Here is a 22,957-nt window from a genome sequence, read left to right on the forward strand (position 1 = left end):
CTCGATTTTGATAGTGAAACATATATATTGAGTGCAGGTTGTTAGCTCGAGAATAGTATAATCAGAGCCAGAATATATAACTTTGCTGAAATAGGATAACTGACAAGCAAATTTTAGCGTCCTAAAATTAATTTAAAAAAAATACGAAGTTCTCTTTGTTCCATCACGGCTTACCTAATTAACTAACATAAACCCACAATAAAAAGGGTTTAACTTTATCAACCTACAACTAAGGGCCAACATGCATGCGTAATATAAAACGCTATAAAAATAGGTTTGAAACACCACTGTCTACTTCAGACAATACTAGTTCTATATAAGTCAGTAATATGACAGTTATTACTTATTCGTTTGATGTGTTTGAGCTTTTGATTTTGACCTTCAATAAGGAAATTTCCGTGTTTTGAATTTTCCTCGGAGATCCGTTTTTTAGTGATTTAACTTAATACAAAGGCAGATGTGGCAACTTCCTCCAAAATACGTCAGGCGATAAATAGTCAGGTCCATATAAGAAACATTTTAAACGTTTTCAACACTTCAAATAAGCTTTTACTGTTATTTAAACAAACAATGTTCAGGAAAGAAATATAGTTATTTTCTGAATATTTGTTTTAGATAAATGTCAATTTACATGTGAATTTTCCACACTAAATAAAAACTACAAGTTTTCTTTTATTATTTTTTTTCTGAACAAGTTACAAAGTAAAACAAGAGTAACATCTGATAATTATTGATCGTTAAATTACACTTGTAACATCTACATTAAAATAATACTTGCTATTACATGTATTCAATAGAGAGATAAAATAATACGCCGGCTTTTCATTGTAAGTATCTTTGTTTTGTATTAAATTAATAGCCTACTTTTTGGTGGTTGATGAAGTTTATTCCAGGTTTGATCTGTATATTATTTTTAAATTTGAATAATTGAATGGATATGAACAGATGCTCAATGAATAGATAATTGTTTTGAATGAATGATAAAAGTCAAGGGAAAGTTTAAACATATATTTAGTATATGATTAATTGATTGATTGTTTACTAATATATAATGTTATTACAATCAAGATAATATCAAAGATAATGACACGTCAATATTTAATACTGTAATTGAATAAAATAATATATACTAAAAATCTAAAATTTTGATACCCGATAATCTCTCTTACATGAAATTATGAATAAACTTCTTCTTTAAAGAAAAAAAAATGAAATCAGGATAATCATGGTAATGTGGATTCTTTTATTTTCGTGGGTTTCAATTTTCGTGGATTAATGAAAATTTACATTTTCGTGCATATTTAATTTCGTGGTTTTTCCAAACTATGTCTGTAATGTCGTATGAAAATATGTCATTCGTTGAACATTTGAATTCGTGGTTTATCTGTTCCAACGAAACCCACGAAAATTGGTATTCAACGAATAATAATTAATCGATAGTATACATTAAAGTGATATTAAATAGGAGGTCTTGAAAACCTTTTCATTCAAAAATCCTAATCATACCAGTTATTCGATCCATTTTATCGAGATCAATTAAGAAAATTGAATTTTATATTGAAATTAATAAGAATTGGTTTAAAGAATAGTTAAAAAAATAGACAAAATAAAAATTAAAGAAAGGGTATAACATAAAGATAAAGACAAGAGTATACAGGTATATAATCGGAAAACAAAAAGGAAGGAAGTAAATATTATAGACACCCGACCAAAGTCTACTAAATAATGTTTTGCGCTGACGAGGCGTTACACCAATAATTAGTTAACAGAATATTGGTTATCAGAATTATTGGATTTTAGTTGACTTTTTTTTATACTGACATAAAAAGAGCGGGCATTCGTCATTGCAAAAAAACCAAACATGATGGGCAAGGGAACTACAACACACATTTATATTTATGTTTATGCAAATGTAAATGGATAGACCAACAGGTGAAATAAAAACAAAACACTAAAGAAACCAAGGTCTAAAAGACAATAATGATTTTCAACACGAAAATTAAGGTTGGAAAACACAACCAGACCGATATCTTCAGCGGGCTTTTAAATTAATATGGTATTAAGTTCACTTACACTTGTTGAGGTCGTCTTATGTTGGGTTTTTTACAATTCAACCTTTTAGTTTTTACTGGTTGGGAGAACCAAATCGTTATATTTTTTGATTTATTCCTTTCGTTGGTGAGTCTTTACAATGTAGAGTTTCATGGTAAATACAAAATTATAGCCGCAATATTTTCTTTTGTTCGGATTGTTTGGTTACTGTTTTTTTCATATTATTAAATTCAACATCAATAAATGATGGATCTCTTTAACGCTTATAAATAATAAATGCATTGTATTTAATTTTGATGAAAGGTAATTTAGGGAGTTCAGTGCTATTGGTAATTTATGCTTTGTACATGTGTAAACACAATTTTGCTACACACGACATATTTATTCTCTGAAAAGCTTTTTTCTGTCTTTTTTTCAGTCTGAAATAATTTTGGTACGATAATAACTATACTATTACTATGTAAACATGTATCCCAAAGTTGAAAAGGAATAATAAACTCGGATAAGAATATGAATTTTATTCAATATCACGTCGGATAGTCTCTAGCAATCAAATGATGTTTGACTTTCAATATTAACATACAGTGGAATAATTGATTATGTTTCATATTGTAATCCGTATAAAACATGTAAAGAAACATGGTTTCATCACGTACACTTTTCATGATTTCATATACATGTATATAAATACAGTGTGTACTTTTAATTCAAAGAAAATGCTTGTTGAAAAATTTGTTTAATCTATATTCTCAGGAAAGCCTTATTTTTTAAAGTATTCAGTTTGCCTTTATTCCCCAAAAAGACTACACACTAAAAATCTGTATCAGAATAACACAACATGTCCAAGAACATTTACATATAAAAATATGTTTTCATGTCACTTACATGTAATGGGTTCTCCCAATTAAAAATCGAGACTTGTTAAAACGTATAATACTTTAACAGAGCACTGATTTTTATATGTTAGGACTATGCTTTGGACAATTGCGTGGAACGTTTAAATAACTACTGCTTACTTGATCTTTACAAGCTTGTCTTTTTATAAAATTGTTTTGTCTTTTAACAATCAGCGAAATTTTACCAAAACACAATGTACAATATATTCGTAAGTTAGATTGGACAAGATAACTTTCGTCGTATTTTCATCAATTTTGTCTTTCAACTCATCAACATAATTTTGTAATGTGACCGTGATATCATCGACGTGTTTTTCATGATTTACGCCCTACAATAGAATTGAGAATTAAATCATAAGGAATGATTGTAATATTTTGGTACCATTTTTTTAAAATTACATAAAAATGTGGTGTCATAACATCTTTATTTTATTTTTTCGTAGACCAAAAAAAAATCTTAAATATTTGACATGATTACAAAAATTTCTACAGGATGAAAGAAAATCGCATGCGCGTATTTTTAATTATTAACAATTGAACATGGAAAACCAAGGCAATTACTACGAATTTTTATTATACGCACATTTTAGCAAAAATTCCAATTCGTCTAACCTAAATTGGTCATTTTTAAGAGAGTTTTCCTCTTAATCTCTAGTATACTGAAATAGAAACTAAAATATTTTCATCAATATCATTGAATGTCGTTCGTTTGATACATAAATCACACTTATGTTCAATGACCATGAGTTTGTTTTGATATGAACATCATACTGCATTGGAATCCAAAGTTTATTGACCTCAACATGTATGTATAAAAATCAAATTGCACCCAGTACATTTTGACAACAGACATCTGGTTAAGTACTGACAACGACATCTGTTGGAATTTATTTCTATGTTGTTCGAAGTTAAAAACTGAAAAAAAACAATCAACACTATGAATAATTGCACCATAACCCAGCATTTATTTTTCATCGGATAATATTCATTTTGTTCTACCTTAAAAAAAAATTACTATGACATGAAACTCTAAACACTATTTATATTATATAACCATGATAACTGGAAGCAATGTTTATGCGTGTTTTTTTTAAACGGAAACTTTAATTTTCATGGTATTAAAAACAGATGGCGAGTTCGAACCCGGAATAAGCAGGTTCTTTCGACTTCAATTTTATTTAACTTGGGTTGTCATTTTGTCTACCGAAGGTCGAATGTGTTCTCAAGGCACCCCGACTTCCTCGACCCATAAAAACTGACCGCCATTTAATTGTATAAAAGTGATGAAATTTGCGTTGAACACTAATCAATCAATTGATTAATCTAAGAATTATAAAAAAATTATAATATTGCATATTTGTTCAAAAAAAATATCAATATCAACTACATAGATTTATAATGGCACTATACTGCTTATCAACAAAACAGACAAATACATGTATTATAACGAAAGACTTTATTGTACAATTGTAAATTATGAACAGTTTGTTTTCATTAAGATAACTCACACTGTAATTTCACTGAACAATTAAATAAAAGATGCATTCCTTACTGACATGACTGATATGAAGTATATTCAATTTAGTGAACTTTTACATTTTTGACATTTTGATGTTGCATACAATAGGATAAGAATAATTCTATGTATACAACATATTCAAATATTTGCTTTAATTAACTCCTAAAAAACAATTCCGAGATAAATTCAAATAGAAAAGTTCATAATCAAACGATAAAAACCATAAGGTCAATCACATCAAACGAATGTATAATCTCGTCATAAACATCGATGAACTATTTGCCAATGCACGTTAAGCTTCCAACAATCAATGGTAGAAAACGTTACAGTGATTCACTGAACCACATTGTCGAAATGTTACTTGTTGTGTTGTTCCGATCAAATGTGAGTTTATACGTGGCAATAGTTATCTACATAAACTTTGAAATGTATGCTAGTTCATACTTTTAACTATACTGTAAACATAGTGATATTTAATTAATTTGTACGCTTATACATGTATGATACCATACATTTATCCTGCAATCAACCATTTGTGTTTTGTTGAAGAAACAGTGAAACAAGAACACCTATTATATCTGTTTTCATTTGCTTACTGTAATCAAGCTTTTGTTTTAAGGCCAACACATGTGTTGCAATATAAAGGATACTCTGTAAGTTAACTGACTTTAAAGTCCGGTTGTGGTCTAGGGTTTTTGTCAGTCATTTGTATTATGTAACTGTCTTCTTCCTTAAATGAGATAAGCCTCTACCAGGATGTTAGTTTTGACTTTAACTAGTATAATATTTATGTTGTTTTTACAGGAAATCGATTGTTGAGTGTCGAATTTGTACTGTATTCCGCACGTTATATTTTTTTGACGTCCTTTTAAATATATTTAACCTTAATTCAACTCAATAGCTCAATCTTTGAAGAATAAAAATGCTAAAACTCAAAATAAAATGTCATTAAATTTAGTATTTGTCAAGATAGATATAAAGACTTGAAAAAATAATTTTAAGAAGTGCACCACGTGCAAGTATTATCCCTTATTTTGAAATCGACCTGAATTGAAAGTATTTCTAAAAAAAAATAAATACTGATGTATAGGCTTCAGTTGAATTTCTTTAACGTTTATACATTTAATCACACTAAAGAAAGAGACAATTGTTTTATATTTAAAATAAGATATAGGCAAGTATATTACAGTTACTGGCGGAAGTATCAATAATATTTCTGAATCATTTGAATATATAATCCAAGCTCAATAATGTTATAACACTAATGAAGAAATAATTCATGGGGGCTTGAATATATCGTGATTTTACCACTGTTGGCCCTTTATGACAAATATTTTACCCTGAGCGATAGCGAGGGGTAAAATATCGGCATACAGGGACAACCCGTGTTAAAATCTAGATATATTCAAGCCCCCATGAATTATTTCTTTTGGATCGAAGCGCTCTAGGTAGAGGCTGATATTTGCCGTTCCCATAAATAAACGCACCATTCAATTGGCGTAAAAGAACGGAACTAGTGACATGTTAAACAATTAACAATAATGTTTTTAGATAGTTTTGGGTGAATTTAATGATAATTCTAATATGACGTGCTTCTTTCGCTTTGTAAACAACACTGTGTGAAAATTCTCGATATATCTATACTTAGCGCAGACTCAGAGATATACATAATAATGGATGTTACAATATACCTCCCACGTAAATCCACATGTATTTGAACCTACATTGCAAACGCTTTGCCAATTTTATTGTATTACTAATTTTAATTAATCAAAAACATTACAGAACTTAAAATTTATTCTTATTCAGATGCATAATAAAAAGAATTAATGTATTGCAACTAGATTTGTTCATTTCCTAAATATAGTAACACTGTATATTTTGTGCAATGTCAATTTCATCATGGAGCACTTTCTCTACAATGAGGGGTTCATTAAGGGATGCAAATAAGCTTGATATTTATGTTACGATTTAAAAAAATATACTAATTTAAGTTGCAATATAAAAACAATATTTAGTCAATATCACAAAAATAAAAACTTTTTTGTAACCAACGAAGTTCGTATAATATTGTATTAAAATTGAATTCTGAGGTTTTCTATTCTATTGCCTTTGATTCAGCGAGTCAACATGGCAGCTCCTTCTTTACGAAATGTCAATTTTGGATTTGACGGTAGCTTACGAGAAAACATGTAAATTAAAAATCGGAAATATTGGGTTTGAGAATTAAACATATTTTTTCTAGCGGTTATTAACGAAATAATTAATGCAAGTTAAAAATGTATGAGAATATTTGAGCTTTATCTAACAAGGACTAAAAAAGAACAGCTCCACACACGGCATACCAACCCTCGCTTCCGTATCTAAATTAACTTATTTGTCCTATTAGAATCGAAATAATTCATGGAAGCCATAGATTTGTTGTAAATTTACACATGGCCTGGGCCGTGATATTCGTTAATTTTATCCCTCGCTAACGCTCAGGATAAAATTCGAATATCACGGCCCAGGCCATGTGTAAATTTCCAACAAATCTATGGCTTCCATGAATTATTTCTTAATTTACTTATATGTCTTACATATTTTTAAACAAATGGCTTATATCACATCTTAGCATCGTTTCTTTATGTTTGCTTGTTGTGATGATTTTCGGTTTAACAAGCGTGTATTTTCCCGTATAATGCTTATATTTTGACGTCGTTGTTCTATGAGGTCGGGTAGCTCTTTCATCAACAAACATATGACGTGGGAGTACAATAGGAACAGCCCTATCAATATATTTACATTTTACCACGGGTGTGTACTCAAAGCGTTTGAAGGACGTCGTGTTAGAATAGTAAACAATGATTATAATTGTTCTTATATTGAGGACTATTTTCCCTGTGCAGTGTATCATATTGCGATCAAAAGGTTGAACAATGTTCTTCAATAATAATACAATAATCCTATCCCATTGTTGCATACGTGAAGCAGAATTTTTTTTAATGAGAACTTTAACTAATTAATTTTGGATCTCATTTTAATCAGCGAATAGAAATCGACTTTGTAATTGCACATAATATATGCGTAAACCCAAAACGTTAAAAGTTTTAAAACCTGTATTTAACAGAGAAACACACAAAAAACCAAAAAAACAAAACTATATACATTGTATTCATATATTATCTGTAAATATGCGAAGACTCTTATAGATATGAAATTTAAGTAACAAATTAAAGAACATGTGTATTCATTATTATTTATTAGATACCAATTTTCTTGGATTTTTTGGGTACAAGTGAACCACGAAATTAACTTTTCAACAGAAAACAAATTTTCGAAAGGTGTATGCAGACTTTGGCAAAACCATAAAAATAAATATCCAGAAACAAGTTACTTCTCCTTAATTCACGAAAATTGGTACCCACAAAAATAAATGAAAAAAGTAAAAGCACAAAAATACTGAATTCCGATGAAACTAAAGTATCTAATCAAATGGAAAAATCAAAAGCGATTTTAATATAACTAAAAAAAATATATGTTTCTTGTGATTCTTCAATGTAGGGATTGGATAACAATAATCTAATATAGGGGAAACAACTTCACAAATGAATAATATTATTTTAGATTAGGTTATGTATATATACAATTGCAATTACTCGTTATAAATTGGTACGTCACAAGTTTTTATTTTTTATGTACTCATATCAGGAACAATCCTAACTGAAAACTTGAAAGTTTAAGAGATAGAAAATTTGAGGAGGTATATGCTAATTACACCCGAGCCTAACAGACTACCAGCAGTATTTATACAGGATGTTCACGAATGTGGAGGGGGGGGGGGGGGGGCTTCATTTCTTTTTTTTTTTTAATTGTTTCGTCTATTTTTCTATCTTTTTTTTTATTGTGTCTTTATATTCCCTTTTTTATAGATTTTAACACCCAAAAATCTTGACACTTTTTTTAATTTTACATGATTCTTTAGTGATTTGAATGCTAAAACAAGATATATGATTTTTTTTTGCAATTTTTGTAGCCTTTCCACTCTTTTATGCTTATTTTTCTGTTGTACTGGCACAGCTAACAAAGTTAATATACACAATAGTCCTTTTAATTCGTCGAATACGTTTTTTTCCGCATTAAGATTATTATGGAGAATAGCAGTTTACATAAAGGTGTTACATAAAACTACAGAGAGATAAACCTGTGAGAATCAGTAAAACAATTCAATCACAATATATTGTTAAGGAAATACAAAATGTATCAAATTTCTCAATTATAAAAAGTTGTGTTTGTTAAAATGTTATATATCCAACGAAATGTTTCCAATAAAATGGATAGTTCTATTTTTGTGAAAGTTTCATTTTTTTGGCGAAGGATCAAAAAGTTAATATTTTGTCAGCATGTTATGAATATCAAACAAGCCACATTTATTTAAGTCAATGTATTTGATACCACCTAAGATCTAAAATTTGTCATGTAGTTATTATATCCTAGCAATTATTTAGATGCAATATGTTACTTCTTACTGTCGTTTCATTAATTAATACTTAAAGTAAAAGTATATGTAAACATATATTTTAATCCTTTTCATGTACATTGAAATCAATACTTTGTCACTACAGATAAAATATAGATACAAATCAAGATAAAATGGAACGCTTTGATTATTTGAAAAAATCAATCGAAATATATAACCTCTCTTATTCTAACTTATTAAACGAACATTATAAACGAGCATAATGTTTATTCAATTTAAGATTGGAAAAATGAAGATGGACCGGGAGGGGAATGAGGAGGGGCTAAATATGGAGGATTAAAAACGAAATTATATAATGTATATTGAATTGTAGTTGTTTTTGCCTTAAACAGGTTTGATGATCAGGACTGATTTTCATAGAATCTCTTGAAATTATGCAAATCTTACACATACAAAATAATAAGCAATTCCGGTCTCAAATGTTAATTAATCTGCAAAAAAGTTATTGAATATCTGAATTTTTGTAGCACCGTTAATTTCCCGATTTTTTTTACGGGGACATTGTCTTGTTGAAGGGGTTTCCCCTCTTTTGTATCTAACAAATAAACAGTTTTTAGCTATTCAATTAAAATCACATAGTTCAATTGCTGGGTTCCTTTGAAAAATCATCGACCTATTTAAACATATAAATGGCTTCATTTTTTCTATTTTCAAATATATATGTTACTTGAAATGTATTTGAATTTTTTATTTCTATTGTACAAACAAAAAATCCTATAATCTGTTTAACCTATATAAACCAAGAAATACTTGTACCTTCAATATGTTACGAAGAATAAGCTTAAATTTGACACCACTAAATAGATGTTTTACATCATAATAATGAAAGCGAAGTATATGTGTGTGGGTCTCAATGGGGTTTATTTATTTCTGTATTATTATTTTCATAAGGGGATGGGGGATTTTCTCGTTATCACTCAATATAATACTTACTCTGTACTCTGTAAGTTTCTCTGAAAATTTTTTCCCTAGATTTATTTGTATTAAATGGTTCCTTCATTCGGTACATTTATCACTTCTGCAGTATATCTCAACAGGAACCTATTTCATCCTTTTTCTGATGCCTTTCATATTTTATATCAAGTACTAGTATTCATTTCACCATGTTCAAACTTTTTTGGTTAAAATAGTTTTTCGAAGATAGTAAAGCAGGGATCACGGCCGTTGGTCGAAAATGGTATGTATACACATTTCATCCCCTTTCCTTGCAAAATTCAAAAACATTTTTGGTTAAGCGCAATGTAATGAAATATGCTTTTAAAATGATCGTCTACTATCGTAAATGTTCAGTACCTGAATTTACATTCAAATATGACGTGCTTCATTCAAATTGTGAATAAACCCATGCTCTTAATCCAATAAAAAATGTTTGCACAAGCGTATATTGACTACTGCAAAATAATGAATTTTATCAAATTGGCATGCATTTAATATATTTCATTAACTTTCAAAAGTGCATTGCTTATGACTGATTGAACAAAATTGAAAACAACACGTTTGATAATTAAATGCGTCCGAAGCGCTTTTCTGAATTTACCTTCACCAGGAACGCTCACAGTTAAAATTTTAAGTCCGAGGTTATAAGTACCGAACCGTTGAAGAGCTACATGTATATGTCAAAAATACCTAAAATAAATAGCCAAATTCTTCTAAAGTCAACTTTACCTGAGGTGTAACACTAATGTGTTGCAATTCGAAATTTCCATATTTGACCTAGATACGACAACCGTTCATGCCGGCTGTTAAAAACTCCTCCCTCTGAAAAATCATATTGCTAGTCATTTGCTTGTTAACAAACAAAAAGGAAGGCTCCTGGAAGAGCCTACACTTTTACACATCGAACATAGAATTAACCTTGAATGTCCTAATCAGTTTCGAAATAATTGATGTAAGCTATACCTTTTTTTAGTTGAAACATGAATCGGCATCATATTCGTGTTATCTTAGCTCTCACTATCGCTTGGGCAAAAAGAATAACGATTATAATGCCTACCTATGATAAAATTGTAATAAAGTATAGCCTGCATCAATCATTTCTTGAATAACAAAACTACTGAAAAAAGTAAAAACACAAAAATACTGAACTCCGAGGAAAATTCGAAAACGAATGGACAACAACTGTCATATTCCTGACTTGGTACTGGCATTTTCTTATGTCAATGGTGGATTGAACCTGGTTTTATAGCTAGCTAATACTTCCACTTGCATTACAGTCGCATCAAATTCCGTTATATTATCAACGATTCGTGAACAAAACAAACAGACATAATAGGTAAAATGTAAAAAATAGGGGTACAGCAGTCAACATTGTGTTATCATCTTAATCACTATAAAAACAATTAACAAATGTAACATACAAGCACAAAAAGGCATACATCAAATTTAACGAATGTAGGAAAAAAAGTCACAGGAAAAAAAGTCACGGAAAAAAGTCACAGGAAGAAAGGTCACAGGAAAAAAGTCACAATATGTATTGTTTGTATGAAATAGTCCTATGGTCTGCACATACATGTATTAATAGGAGAAACATTCCTAATAGATATTTTGTTAGGAAATTGACATTTTTTAATTAATTTTATACGACTAACTTTGGAAATTTAGACATAAATCGCAAATCATTTAAATGAAACGTGTACATGCTAGTGGATTTGTTGTAATTATTTTTGTTTTATATCTCTCGTGAAAGAGATGTGAGTTCAACAGCAACAATTTCCTTCAATTTGAATTCAAGTTAGATGAAATTTTGATTTTTGAAGATAAGTATCCTTCAATTTAGTGCTAAACAAACAACTTTTTGCCATTATTCATAGCTTCAGTATTTAATTTGGGACTGTTGATATTGATGTGTGGCTTCTTGTGGCACATCCCCCCTTTTTTAGACCTTTCACTTCCTGTCTTCATAGGAGCCATGAAAATGCAATACAAGGTATGCTCAATATTATATAAAAGGAAACAATCAGCGTTCCCTGTTTGTTAAAAAGTCTAGTTTGAAAAAAAAACCATACGCTTTTATTAGTCTATATATATTTCCTTTATGATTTTTAAAGATTAAAAATTTATCATTAAGATAAGTTATCTGGTACAAGTATATTATAACTTTTTTCTATGCATTAAAAACACAATGCAGTTTTATTGCAGACTTGTACATAGTGACTTCTGATAATTAATTTTACTTAAACATTTTGTGACTTTTTTTCCTAGGGATTTTGTGACTTTTTTTCCTTTGACTTTTTTTCCGTTTACCAATTTAACATCCTCATTTCGCTTATATTATACGATTTTATTTATCTATGTAAAATATACCCATAAAGTATGTAAGGTTTTCAGTACTGGTGTAATATTGCGCGTTTGAAATTTTCACAGGTAGACATACAATAATTTTGTTGTTCAAAGTAGGACGGGACATAAATACAGAGTCACGGAAAATAGATATAACAAAATACAGACTTAACAGTAAAATTAATAATAATAAATAAAAATAAAATAATTGTGTAGTTCAAAGTATGACGGTATACATTAGTACAGGATCACGTCAAATGTATATCACAAAAACAGACTTATATTAATAAATAAAATAATTTTGTCATTCAAAGTATGACAAGATACATAAGTAAAAGTAATATTAATAACAAAGATAATTTTGTCGTTAAAGTATGATGGGATACATAAGCACACAGTCACGTCAAATGGATATCTAAAAAAATGACTTAACAGTAAAAGTAATATTAAAAATGACAGATAAAAAAAATACTATACAAATGTGTTTCCTAGTGAACTATGTTGTCTTCGTTCAACTTTACGGATGGTTGATTTCAACGGAGATAACCTACACTGTATGGACTAAAAAAGTTAGAAGACGACAGCTTGTAGGGGTTGATAGCTGTTTTACACGTGACTTCGCACGAATACACCTCGAATGAATTAGTAGGATCTTTTCAGTAGTATTAGTAGTTTTATGTCCACAAATGAACGGACTACGACAGTGCATCTATATTCTGACTAACGAACCATTGTTTGATTGTTCCATCTATCTGAGGAAGTTCAGCTATTCGTTTTTCTTAAGACAAATGGTTGTTAAAGAAAACAAAAGTTTATAACTAAAATTGAGTGATTGTAACATAAACAATCGACAGCAGAATTTCAAAGGAACTGTTTTTAAAAATTGGAAAACTTCATTCAAAATGCTTTTTATGATATCATATATCATACATTTAAATCAACTTCTATTTCTATGCTTTAAATTTTTTTTCCACCGACCAATTTTCTATTAAACCTAACCACTAATCGGATCCCACCAAAGCCTTCCTTCTCACAACCATTTCACCAAAACTTTTCCACTATCCCATACCTCCCAGAAACCTTCAGATGACCCCCATTTCAACAAATCCTCTCCAATAAAAAGCCATCCAGCCAAAACGTGTTCACTTACGATCGCTTATATAAAGGCCATTGATCTTTAATACGTTGTTTGTAAGTTTGCTGTTTTTTTTCTTCCATTAAATATCTCACATATTGCAATAAATTCAGCTCTTTTTTTTCTTTTTTCATCAATCTTATACATGTACGTTTGAAAAGAATGCTTAAACGGAACAAATCTTCCCATTGCTATGTATTTTTCATTATATTAAATCTAAACTGCTAACTACAACCTTCCTTGAATTGTATTAACAAGTAGAAAACAACCATTATTACTTTACCTTACTCTGTTTTTGATTGTTTTTGACATTTGATTTTAACATGTAGCATATTGATCGGTCAAGATGTTTCATCTCTAACGTTCAAAATTACATCTTAAATATTTTTGACGTATTTTTCCATTGTATATGTAGTGTTGTATGCATAAAAGGTGATGTAAGATTATGTAAATGGATTATTGTACATTTCACCTCAGCTTGGAATGAAAGGTACATGTTTTATAATGACGTCATACTTAATAATTTTCAAATTTTACAATTTAAGGGACAAATTACCATACGAGTATTAATGTACTTGTATATTCATTTTTTTTACCGAGTGCATTGTGCGGTGCAATATAAGAACTCATTGTGTATATGACAAAAAAAGAAGTTAATGTAAAGCATTTGTTTGACGGCGAAAATATGTGTGAATCAGAATTTTATGCAAGGAGTAAATTTACAGGCAGACAAATAGTAAATAATCTATGAGTTTTCTAATAAGGCACTCATTTGAACAAAAATTAATAAGATTATAAGGATTATTGGTTCCTATTTAATCACCACAAATGATTCAATACTAAATTCAACTCAGGAAGAGATGTACTATGTGGAATGAAAATAATGCAATGATGAATTTGTTTTTAATGTGTGATGGGGTTCTGTTCTGGCGCATTGCATTGCACGTCGGTCGTTCTATTCAAAGTTTAAAATGTACATCAACGTACATAAAAAAAACAGTTAGAATTTTGCATATAATGATAATCTACAGTAACAGTTACAGAAATCATAGAAAATTTGTTAGTTTTTATAAGACTTTATGAATAGAAGAAAACTCTTTGGATTAGTAACCAAACCTGTTTGCATTTATCATGGTGTTTTGATAAATTATGTTTTAATTTGAACTGAACATATATTCTTGACTGAAGAGATAGCTCAAACAGTTACATACCCTGAGGAATACACACATAACAAGAAGAAAACAAATGCAGCTATAGACAAACCATTTCTCAAGTGTTCTTGTGGCCACACTGAAAAAAATTGTCCACTCACCACTCAATAAAATACAAAACTGTGACGTGAAATGAGTATTGTACATTTTGAAAAAAGCCTAATTCTACTTCTTAAATTCTTAAAATTATACTTACGCCTACAATTCTTTTTTTTTTTTATCTATAAGTAAGAATATTTTTTTTTTACTAAATGCTCGTACACATATATTTAAACATATTCGACCTGCGATTTTGATATCTTTGACATTACAAATATATTTCTTTCAAGAATAGAATCGACTGATATCTGTTCGTTTGTTCGATTGTTGTCTCTTTGACATATTTTCAATTTCAATTCTCAATTGTAGAATTAGGATGAATAAACTGCATTTTCATATTTTCTAGATATCAATGAAGCCTACATTACAACTACTGCTATTGTTCCTATGGCATTCCGTATTATTATCAGTCTGCAATGTCATAACTGACCAGTATCCGGCTTTGGTTTCCGAATGTAGGGATCGTGACTCACAAAAGCAATATAAGTGTATACTGTCAAATCTTAACAAAGCAGATTGGTCACGTGACGATGCAGATGGCTTAAAACTGAGATTACGACAAGACTTTTACTGGCATCCAACAAAAAGGATACGACGAGAATGTAGAGCACTAACGAGAGAAGAATTTAAAGAAATGGTTGATGCCATAAACGCTTTAAAGAAAGATAAAGTAAGCTGTTTTAGAAGAAACATTACTAAAAAGATTAAGTGTAATTTTTAATATTTTCTGTTCGTTTTGGAAATATTTGGAATTTAAATAAATAAAAAGATTCACTCTGTGAAAAAAGTTGATTTTTTTTAAATTAGACTTAAATCATATAGTTTTTAAAATATAAGATGGATATACATAATATATATATATATAATCATATCTTTAAAAAATTGAACTGAATGCATTTAGCAATCTATAAAAAAAAGTAGGTCTAAATATTTAAAAACCAGACCTATTTATCAAAAATAAAAATCGACGACTATGTTTATCTTTCTATACTAAGAAAAAGGTTAAGATGGTATTGTCTTGCTAGTCCAATAAACTTAGTACTTCTTAACATTTGGAAAATATGGAATGTTTTTTTTTGTATAATTAAAAAGTAGAATAATTGACACCAAAAAATCTATTAAACATGTAAATGCACTCTACTTCCTATGGAAATCCATTAATCATGGTTATATTATTGGTAGACTATATTTTCATAACATGGCAATCCAAAGGGTACGTATTGCCTTGTACAAAAACCCTAGCATGACTGTGCAACATTGAAACTATATCTCTTCCAGTGCAGTTGTCTTTTTGTTTGAACGGACCCGCAACGAAGTTGTCGGTGCCATATAGTTTTACCCTTGTCCGAAATTCCGTAATTCCGTCATTTCGCAACAAACCATTACACGGATATTTTTTCTAAAGGCCTACATATATTGGACTGATTTTTAGTATGTGAGTTAATCATGATGAATTACAGATCAAGTTTAACTTTCGTTCAGCTCCGCTAATTTTTATCGAAATAACGGGCTTTGGACTTTAATAAATAGTTGAAAATCACAGTTATACGGATTTTTTTTTTCTAAACGGTTTCAGATATTGGGATGATTTTTGGTATTTGAGTTACTCATGATGAGTTACAGATCAAGTTTAAGTTTTGTTCCGCTCTGCTTATTTTAGCTGTAATTTATGGCAATGAACTATGTGAAATTTTTGAAAATCACAGTTACTTTTTGGAATTTTGGATCCTCAATGCTCTTCAACTTTGTATTTATTTGGCTTTTTAACTATTTTGATCTGAGCGTCACTGATGAGTCTTATGTAGACGAAACGCGCGTCTGGCGTATAAAATTATAATCCTGGTACTTTTGATAACTAATTGTACGGACCTTTTTTCTAAATGCTTTCAGATATTGGGCTGATTTTTGGTATTTGAGCTAACCATCATGAGTTACAGGTCAAGTTGAAGTTTCGTTCCGCTTCACTATTTTTTTTCTCACCAGAATTAAGGGTTTACAACTTTGAAAATTATTGAAAATCACAGTTATATTGACATTTGATATACGCCTCCAAATAATCTTGTAATGTTGGTTTTATTTGTAGAGTATGTCTCCGAATGTGTATGACTTCGTTGCTGATTACCATACAAACGAAGCAGTAAATTCAGTTCACTTTGGTTCAAACTTTTTTGGCTGGCATAAAATGTATATTTTAAAGTAAGTATGTACAAAATTGTTCATTTGAAGTCGGTAATGTAGATTAAATAAATACAATCATCATAGATACAAGGATTTTGTATTTGCACCAGACGCTTGTTTCCTCTACAAAAGACTCATCAGTGACGCTCGAATAATGTATTGTTATTTCATATCTGTCTTGTTCGTTATAATATAAAATAGATCATAAAATTTCTTCCAATTTTTTTTGTGTATGAATGACTATTCTGTTGGCCTCCTTTTCGGGATCCTCTTTTTTGTCTTCAACTGACATATTAATATAAACACTGTTTTCTGATGTCTCATTGATCTATCTCATTTTGACGAATTATGGTAAACAATTATACAATTTGTATTCATTTATCAATGATATTTCAGATTTGAAGAGCTTCTTCGAAAAGTAAACCCAAATGTAACATTATGCTACTGGGATTCAAGATTAGACCATCATATGAAAAACCCGAAAAAATCCTTGATGTTTACATCAGAGTTTTTTGGTGACGCTAGAGGTCCCATCAAAACAGGACCTTTTGCACGTTGGAAAACAATAAGAAATAAACCTCTCGTCCGAGACTTAGGAAGAGAAGGAAATCCCATTTCTTATAAAGATATAGAAACCGTATTATCAAAAAAACACCATGTCCAAATAACGAACCCGACATCGGATCCTAACAGTCAAGTCGAAATGATGCATAATATGGTCCATGCCTTCGTCGGTGGTCAAATGAATGATTTCAATACTAGTTCTCAAGATCCGTTTTTCTGGATTCATCATGCCTTCATTGACGCAGTTTGGACCGTTTTTTGTCGGCAGTTACGTCATCGTAACATCGATCCACAAGATGATTACGTCATCGTCGATAACAAAATGCACAGACCCGAGAGATATATGGATCATCTATTTCCAATGAAGAATATAGATGGTTATAGCGATTACTTTGCCAATAACATCTATTCGTATGGTGATTTTGCAAAATGTCCTACTTGTTTGAACTCTCCATATCTAAAATGTGACTATGCATCAAACAAATGTGTAGGCATCGAGATTCACGAACCACGTAGAAGGGTGGAGACGCCCCCAGAAAGAATAAAAACAAACCATTTATCTACACCTCAGAATGATTTCACCGTACTGGCAGGAGATGATAAAGACTGGGTCTATATCCCGGTTAAAATTATTGTTCGGAATGCTCTCGAAAAATCCATTAAGAAAAATGTTATCGGCGGATGTGAATATTTAGGAGCCGGATATGATGATTTATGTTCAAAGTCTGTAGCCATAGTTCAATCCAATGGAATAACGTACCACGGGACATATAGAAATTATATTGTAAACGATGCTTCTGTTCCTCAGTGGGTATACGCATATGTTGGAGTTAAAGATCCAGGAACAGGGTCGAGTCAGGCTTTCATCAGTGTTACCGACAAAAACCACCAGCCATGTGATGCATTTTGTCTTGATCTAAAAGCGAAAAAGTATCGGTCATGTCCAGGAGTAATTTCCGTAACAAATAAGAAACCAAGGATGTACTATGACACCCTTAAGGAAGCAGAGGAAAATGGATATCCATTTAATCCTTTAGAGGCGGATACTCTTGATCCGAGAATTAAAATGGCGTTCCTTTGCTATTAAACCTGATGGAAGGCATGAATTTTGTTTTAATTTACATTTGATTGCCGTTAAACATCAAGAAAACCAGTATTAGTTTCCCTAATCATGTTACTAGTAATTGGCATGCGATTGAAAGAAAAAATATCAAATACTAAACTTGTCGTCTAAAAATCATATAGAATGAAATTCAAAACAGTGTGGCTGTGGCCATTGATTGACACATTAAATTCATCCGTTGACTAGAACAATTTAGGTGAACGTTTGTATGTAACGAGCACTGCTCACTATGCATTGTCAAAAGACTCTTAAACTATGGGGTCACCAAAGGTTCTCAACACCTAAATAAAGTGATTCGAAAAATTAATCAGAAATAACACGATGTTTTGATTTATATTAATTATATAAATCAAAACATAAAGATTATTCCTATTTAATTTTTGGAATTATTTTATAATTAAAGGCGTTTAGAAACCTTTGGTGTCTATTGTAGGTTCGTCGTGAACAGTAGTCGTTACAGACAAACGTTCACGTAAATTGTCCCAGTCAATAGATGAATTGAATCTGTCAATCAATAGCCACAGCCACACTGTTTTGAATTTCATTCTATGATTAACATTAGGGAATACTCGAAACACTTCATCACTTGTAAGTTCATCATCACAAATTGTTTGACCGATACGGTTTGTTTGTGTTTCAACACACAAGCGATATGATTTTGTAATCTTTGCTCCTTAGATACCAACATAGTTGTCTGATCAGCATATCTTCCGATTAAGTGATATTTTTAGACTATGGTTAATCATCTCAACGAAATTAATATTCTGGCGTGAGTCGGTACGGCGAAAGTGAGAAAAACAATCGAGTTGAGATGATCAATGCTAATTTGTTTATCGTTATTTTACCTTTGACGACATTGACAACGCCACGTGCCCCCCGCTGAGAAAGGTAATTATCAGTCAGCAAGAGTAATGGAAAATTTTGTAAAATAGCGATGATCTTGATTATGTCATTTAAAATGATTATAGATTTGTAAAGTAGATGATACAAGCGTAAGAGGAGACGACTACCCTGTCGACACGTCAGGCAATGCTCCCTTTTGAAGTTTCCAGGATTCCCTAAGTGTTATTTTTGTTAAGTTGAATTATATTTTGTAAATCGATTCATGCGATTTGAACCAAACTAAGCCGCTATCACCTCAATTTATACTGCAGGTTTGAAAATTAGTCTTTAAAAACTTAAGCATTTTGATCACATCGTTCGTTATATAGTAGCATGTTCTACCGGAGAGATGGTAATCATGGGTTATAACTGGATATCCCCGAACTAAAGACATAAAATATGGCTTTACTGTATCTAAATACACAGCATTAAAGAGTCAAATCAAATACTGGTCTCCTCGGAGTCGGTATAAAAGAGGGACAATAGATATCAAAGGGACAGTCAAACTCATAAATCGAAAATAAACTGACAACTCCATAGCTAAAAATGAAAAAGACAAACAGACAAACAATAGTACACATGACACAACATCAAAAACTAAAGAATAAACAACACGAACCCCACTAAAACTAGGGGTGATTTCGGGTGCTCTGGGAGGGTAAGGAGATTCTGCTCCACATGTGGCAGCCATCGTGTTGCTTATGTGATAACAAATCGGGTAAATAGTCTAATTCGGTAGGTCACATTCATAAAAAGGAAGGGGATTGTACATGTAGTTACGACTTAAATTTTCATGACCAAAATATAGGTTCCTTGCTTCGATCGCAACCCAAATACAATAAAAAAAAATGGCTATTTCTATAACACATCCATCGCTGGAAGAAGACATTGCTTAGTTGTTAAACTTGTGTCAGATTCAGCTGTCAACAACAAAGAAATATCTTTAAAATAAACCTTCTTCGCCTCGCATATATATGGAAATAAGGAAATTGAGCACGGTGCACTGTTCATTTTATACTTTATAGCCGACGAAATATATTGACTAAACCACACTTTAAGGGCATTTTTGACTAATCGAGCTGAGAACCTATTATTTCGAAAAAAAACCCAGAATATTGGCATTTACATGTAGCAGTTACATATGCAGGCATTTGTCATAGTATAAAAAATACTATGTACCGTAAAATAACACTATAGGAATTATTTTCTGAGACAAATGCCTAACAGACACTCTCGGTTCATACTTAAATCATGTATAAAGTGTTGCAATTTGCAATTTGCAATACAACTTATTAAAATAAACTACTTTAAAAAAAAATGTAAATATTAGAAGTTTAAAAAAGTAAACCTACTGTGCAGGAGTCAAAACTCAATTTCGACCAATATACGTCAGGACCATTTAGTATACACATTAGGCCTACTTTGAAACAAATGTAGTACTTTTTATGCTGTTATTTCATATATAAATGTACCAAAACCTCTGCTTTGGTTAAACGTTTGCTGAAAGCTGTCTATTTAATAGGGCTATGACGAGCCAACATGCATTGCAATGATTTTGTATTAATATATTTCTATCGATGTGGGTTACTAAGGTAATCAGAATGCAAACAGTTAAGATAGACGACTAACGGATTGTCGTAGTCACATCACATTGTTGATTTTCACTTGACTTCAAATGTAGCTGTTCATCTCAATTTTAAGAAAATATACATATCGCCTTTCGCATGACATAATATTGATGTGCATAGAAAATTCATGATTGATTTTCATAGTATTTATGAAGTTGAATTGAAGTTTAATAGAATTGTAATATTAGCTTATATACATCGAAGATAGTGTGAATATTTTTTTTTCTGTTCCTAATAAATTGTACAAAAAAAGACGTGCAGTATTCGTGAACAACGTCGCGAGCAGAACATTCAGAACATGTATGTAAAACAATATCTCAAGTGCGAAGACTGTACAAAACACAAATATTTTAAGGTTATCTAGGGTCAGCATTGTACTACTGTGCATGTGTAGGTTACATCAGACTATCGGTGCTTTAGATATGAAAAACATTAAATCGTCAGGCAATTTGGTTAACATTTGGTATTTAGTCACATTTAACATATTTGGTATTAAGATTGATCAAAATAGGGAACTATATTTTAGTGCGAATAAATCTATGAAAAATTATTTTGTCCCACACCAGCGGACCTTTTATCCACCTGCGTTACGTAATGTCTGCATGTCCCACATACATTCCGGTGATGGACCTTTCTATTGTATTTATTGTTTAATTTTTTTCTGTGTTGAAAATGTATCCAATACTTGCCACTGGACGTTTGGCAAACAATTATAATCAACCACTTACGAAACAAGAGATGTACGATAACATTATGCATGCTAACCAATCTATATTCAACCAAATGACACTCAGTATTTCGGTAATGATTGCATACAACAAATTAAACTTTGCTGGATATATGATAAACCTTGTCAACAACCCAAATAATAAGTTCCTTGAATTGAAAATAAAATATGCAGTGTTAACTACAAGTACAATGAAAAAGTTGATTAATTTTTGGAAGGAATCATTATGGTGAAGATCCTCAAACACGACCAATTTTCTTGAATTTGCTACTCTAAAAGTAATATCACTTCGGGCGACCCAAAAGGAAAAACCCATCCTCGAGCCATAATTGATTTTTTCAATATTTTTTCAACACACTTATACACACTTTTAATTTCAATCCGCAAAGGTTATTTTTCTTCAAAATGAATGATTGCCCATGTTACTTCAATAATATGTGATTACATAGATATAGGAAGATGTGGTGTGAGTGCCAATGAGACAACTCTCCATCCAAATAACGATTTAAAAGGTAAACCATTATAGGTTAAAGTACGGCCTTCAACACGGAGCCTTAGCTCACACCGAACAACAAGCTACAAAGGGCCCCAAAATTACTAGTGTAAACCATTTAAATGGGAAAACCAACGGTCTAATCTATATAAACAAAACGAGAAACGAGAAACACGTATATATTACATAAACAAACGACAACTACTGTTGGACATGAACATGTACATGTATATAGCATAAAATGACTTTAAAGTCGTTCCCCTTTTAATAATATTTGCGAATGAAATATGTCATAAGATGCCATAATTAAGGTTTGGTGACGTCATTTTGGTATTTTGAATTAAAAAAACTAAGTAACTTTGTAATAACAAAAAAAATCTGAAGAAGTATTTTTTTTCACTGGTAAATAATAAGGTTGTTCGAAGGAGGCTTCAATTCATTGGGGTTATTCTACAAGGTATACAATGTACAATGGTTGCTCGTTGGAGGATTCAGTTTGGAAGAGTTATTCGTCGCCCCTGACAATTTTTGATAAGACATTCAAATAAAACTATGAGACGTAATTCCGTATTAGCCAATAAAGAAATTCCTATATAATGTAAGGTGTACTGGTACGAAATCTGTTTTACATGCACACGTATAAAAAATGCGG

The 22,957-nt window shown here is 30.8% G+C and overlaps 1 protein-coding gene across 2 annotated transcripts; it reads left to right on the forward strand.

The window, feature by feature from the left end:
- Window positions 1-765: 765 nt before the first annotated feature.
- Window positions 766-18,539, forward strand: LOC134701603 (tyrosinase-like protein 2). Of its 2 annotated transcripts, none has more exons than XM_063562745.1 (4): window positions 766-827; window positions 15,057-15,380; window positions 16,794-16,906; window positions 17,285-18,539. In XM_063562745.1, the coding sequence occupies exons 2-4, from the start codon at window positions 15,063-15,065 to the stop codon at window positions 18,537-18,539; spliced, it is 1,686 nt and encodes a 561-aa protein (XP_063418815.1). In that variant the 5' UTR covers window positions 766-827; window positions 15,057-15,062. The 2 variants fall into 2 exon arrangements, with proteins under 2 accessions (XP_063418815.1, XP_063418814.1); XM_063562744.1 differs by lacking the exon at window positions 766-827 and adding an exon at window positions 13,844-13,890.
- Window positions 18,540-22,957: the final 4,418 nt, after the last annotated feature.

This window comes from Mytilus trossulus, unplaced genomic scaffold, assembly GCF_036588685.1.
Source record: "Mytilus trossulus isolate FHL-02 unplaced genomic scaffold, PNRI_Mtr1.1.1.hap1 h1tg000247l__unscaffolded, whole genome shotgun sequence".
In the NCBI taxonomy this organism is placed as follows: Eukaryota; Metazoa; Mollusca; class Bivalvia; order Mytilida; family Mytilidae; genus Mytilus; species Mytilus trossulus.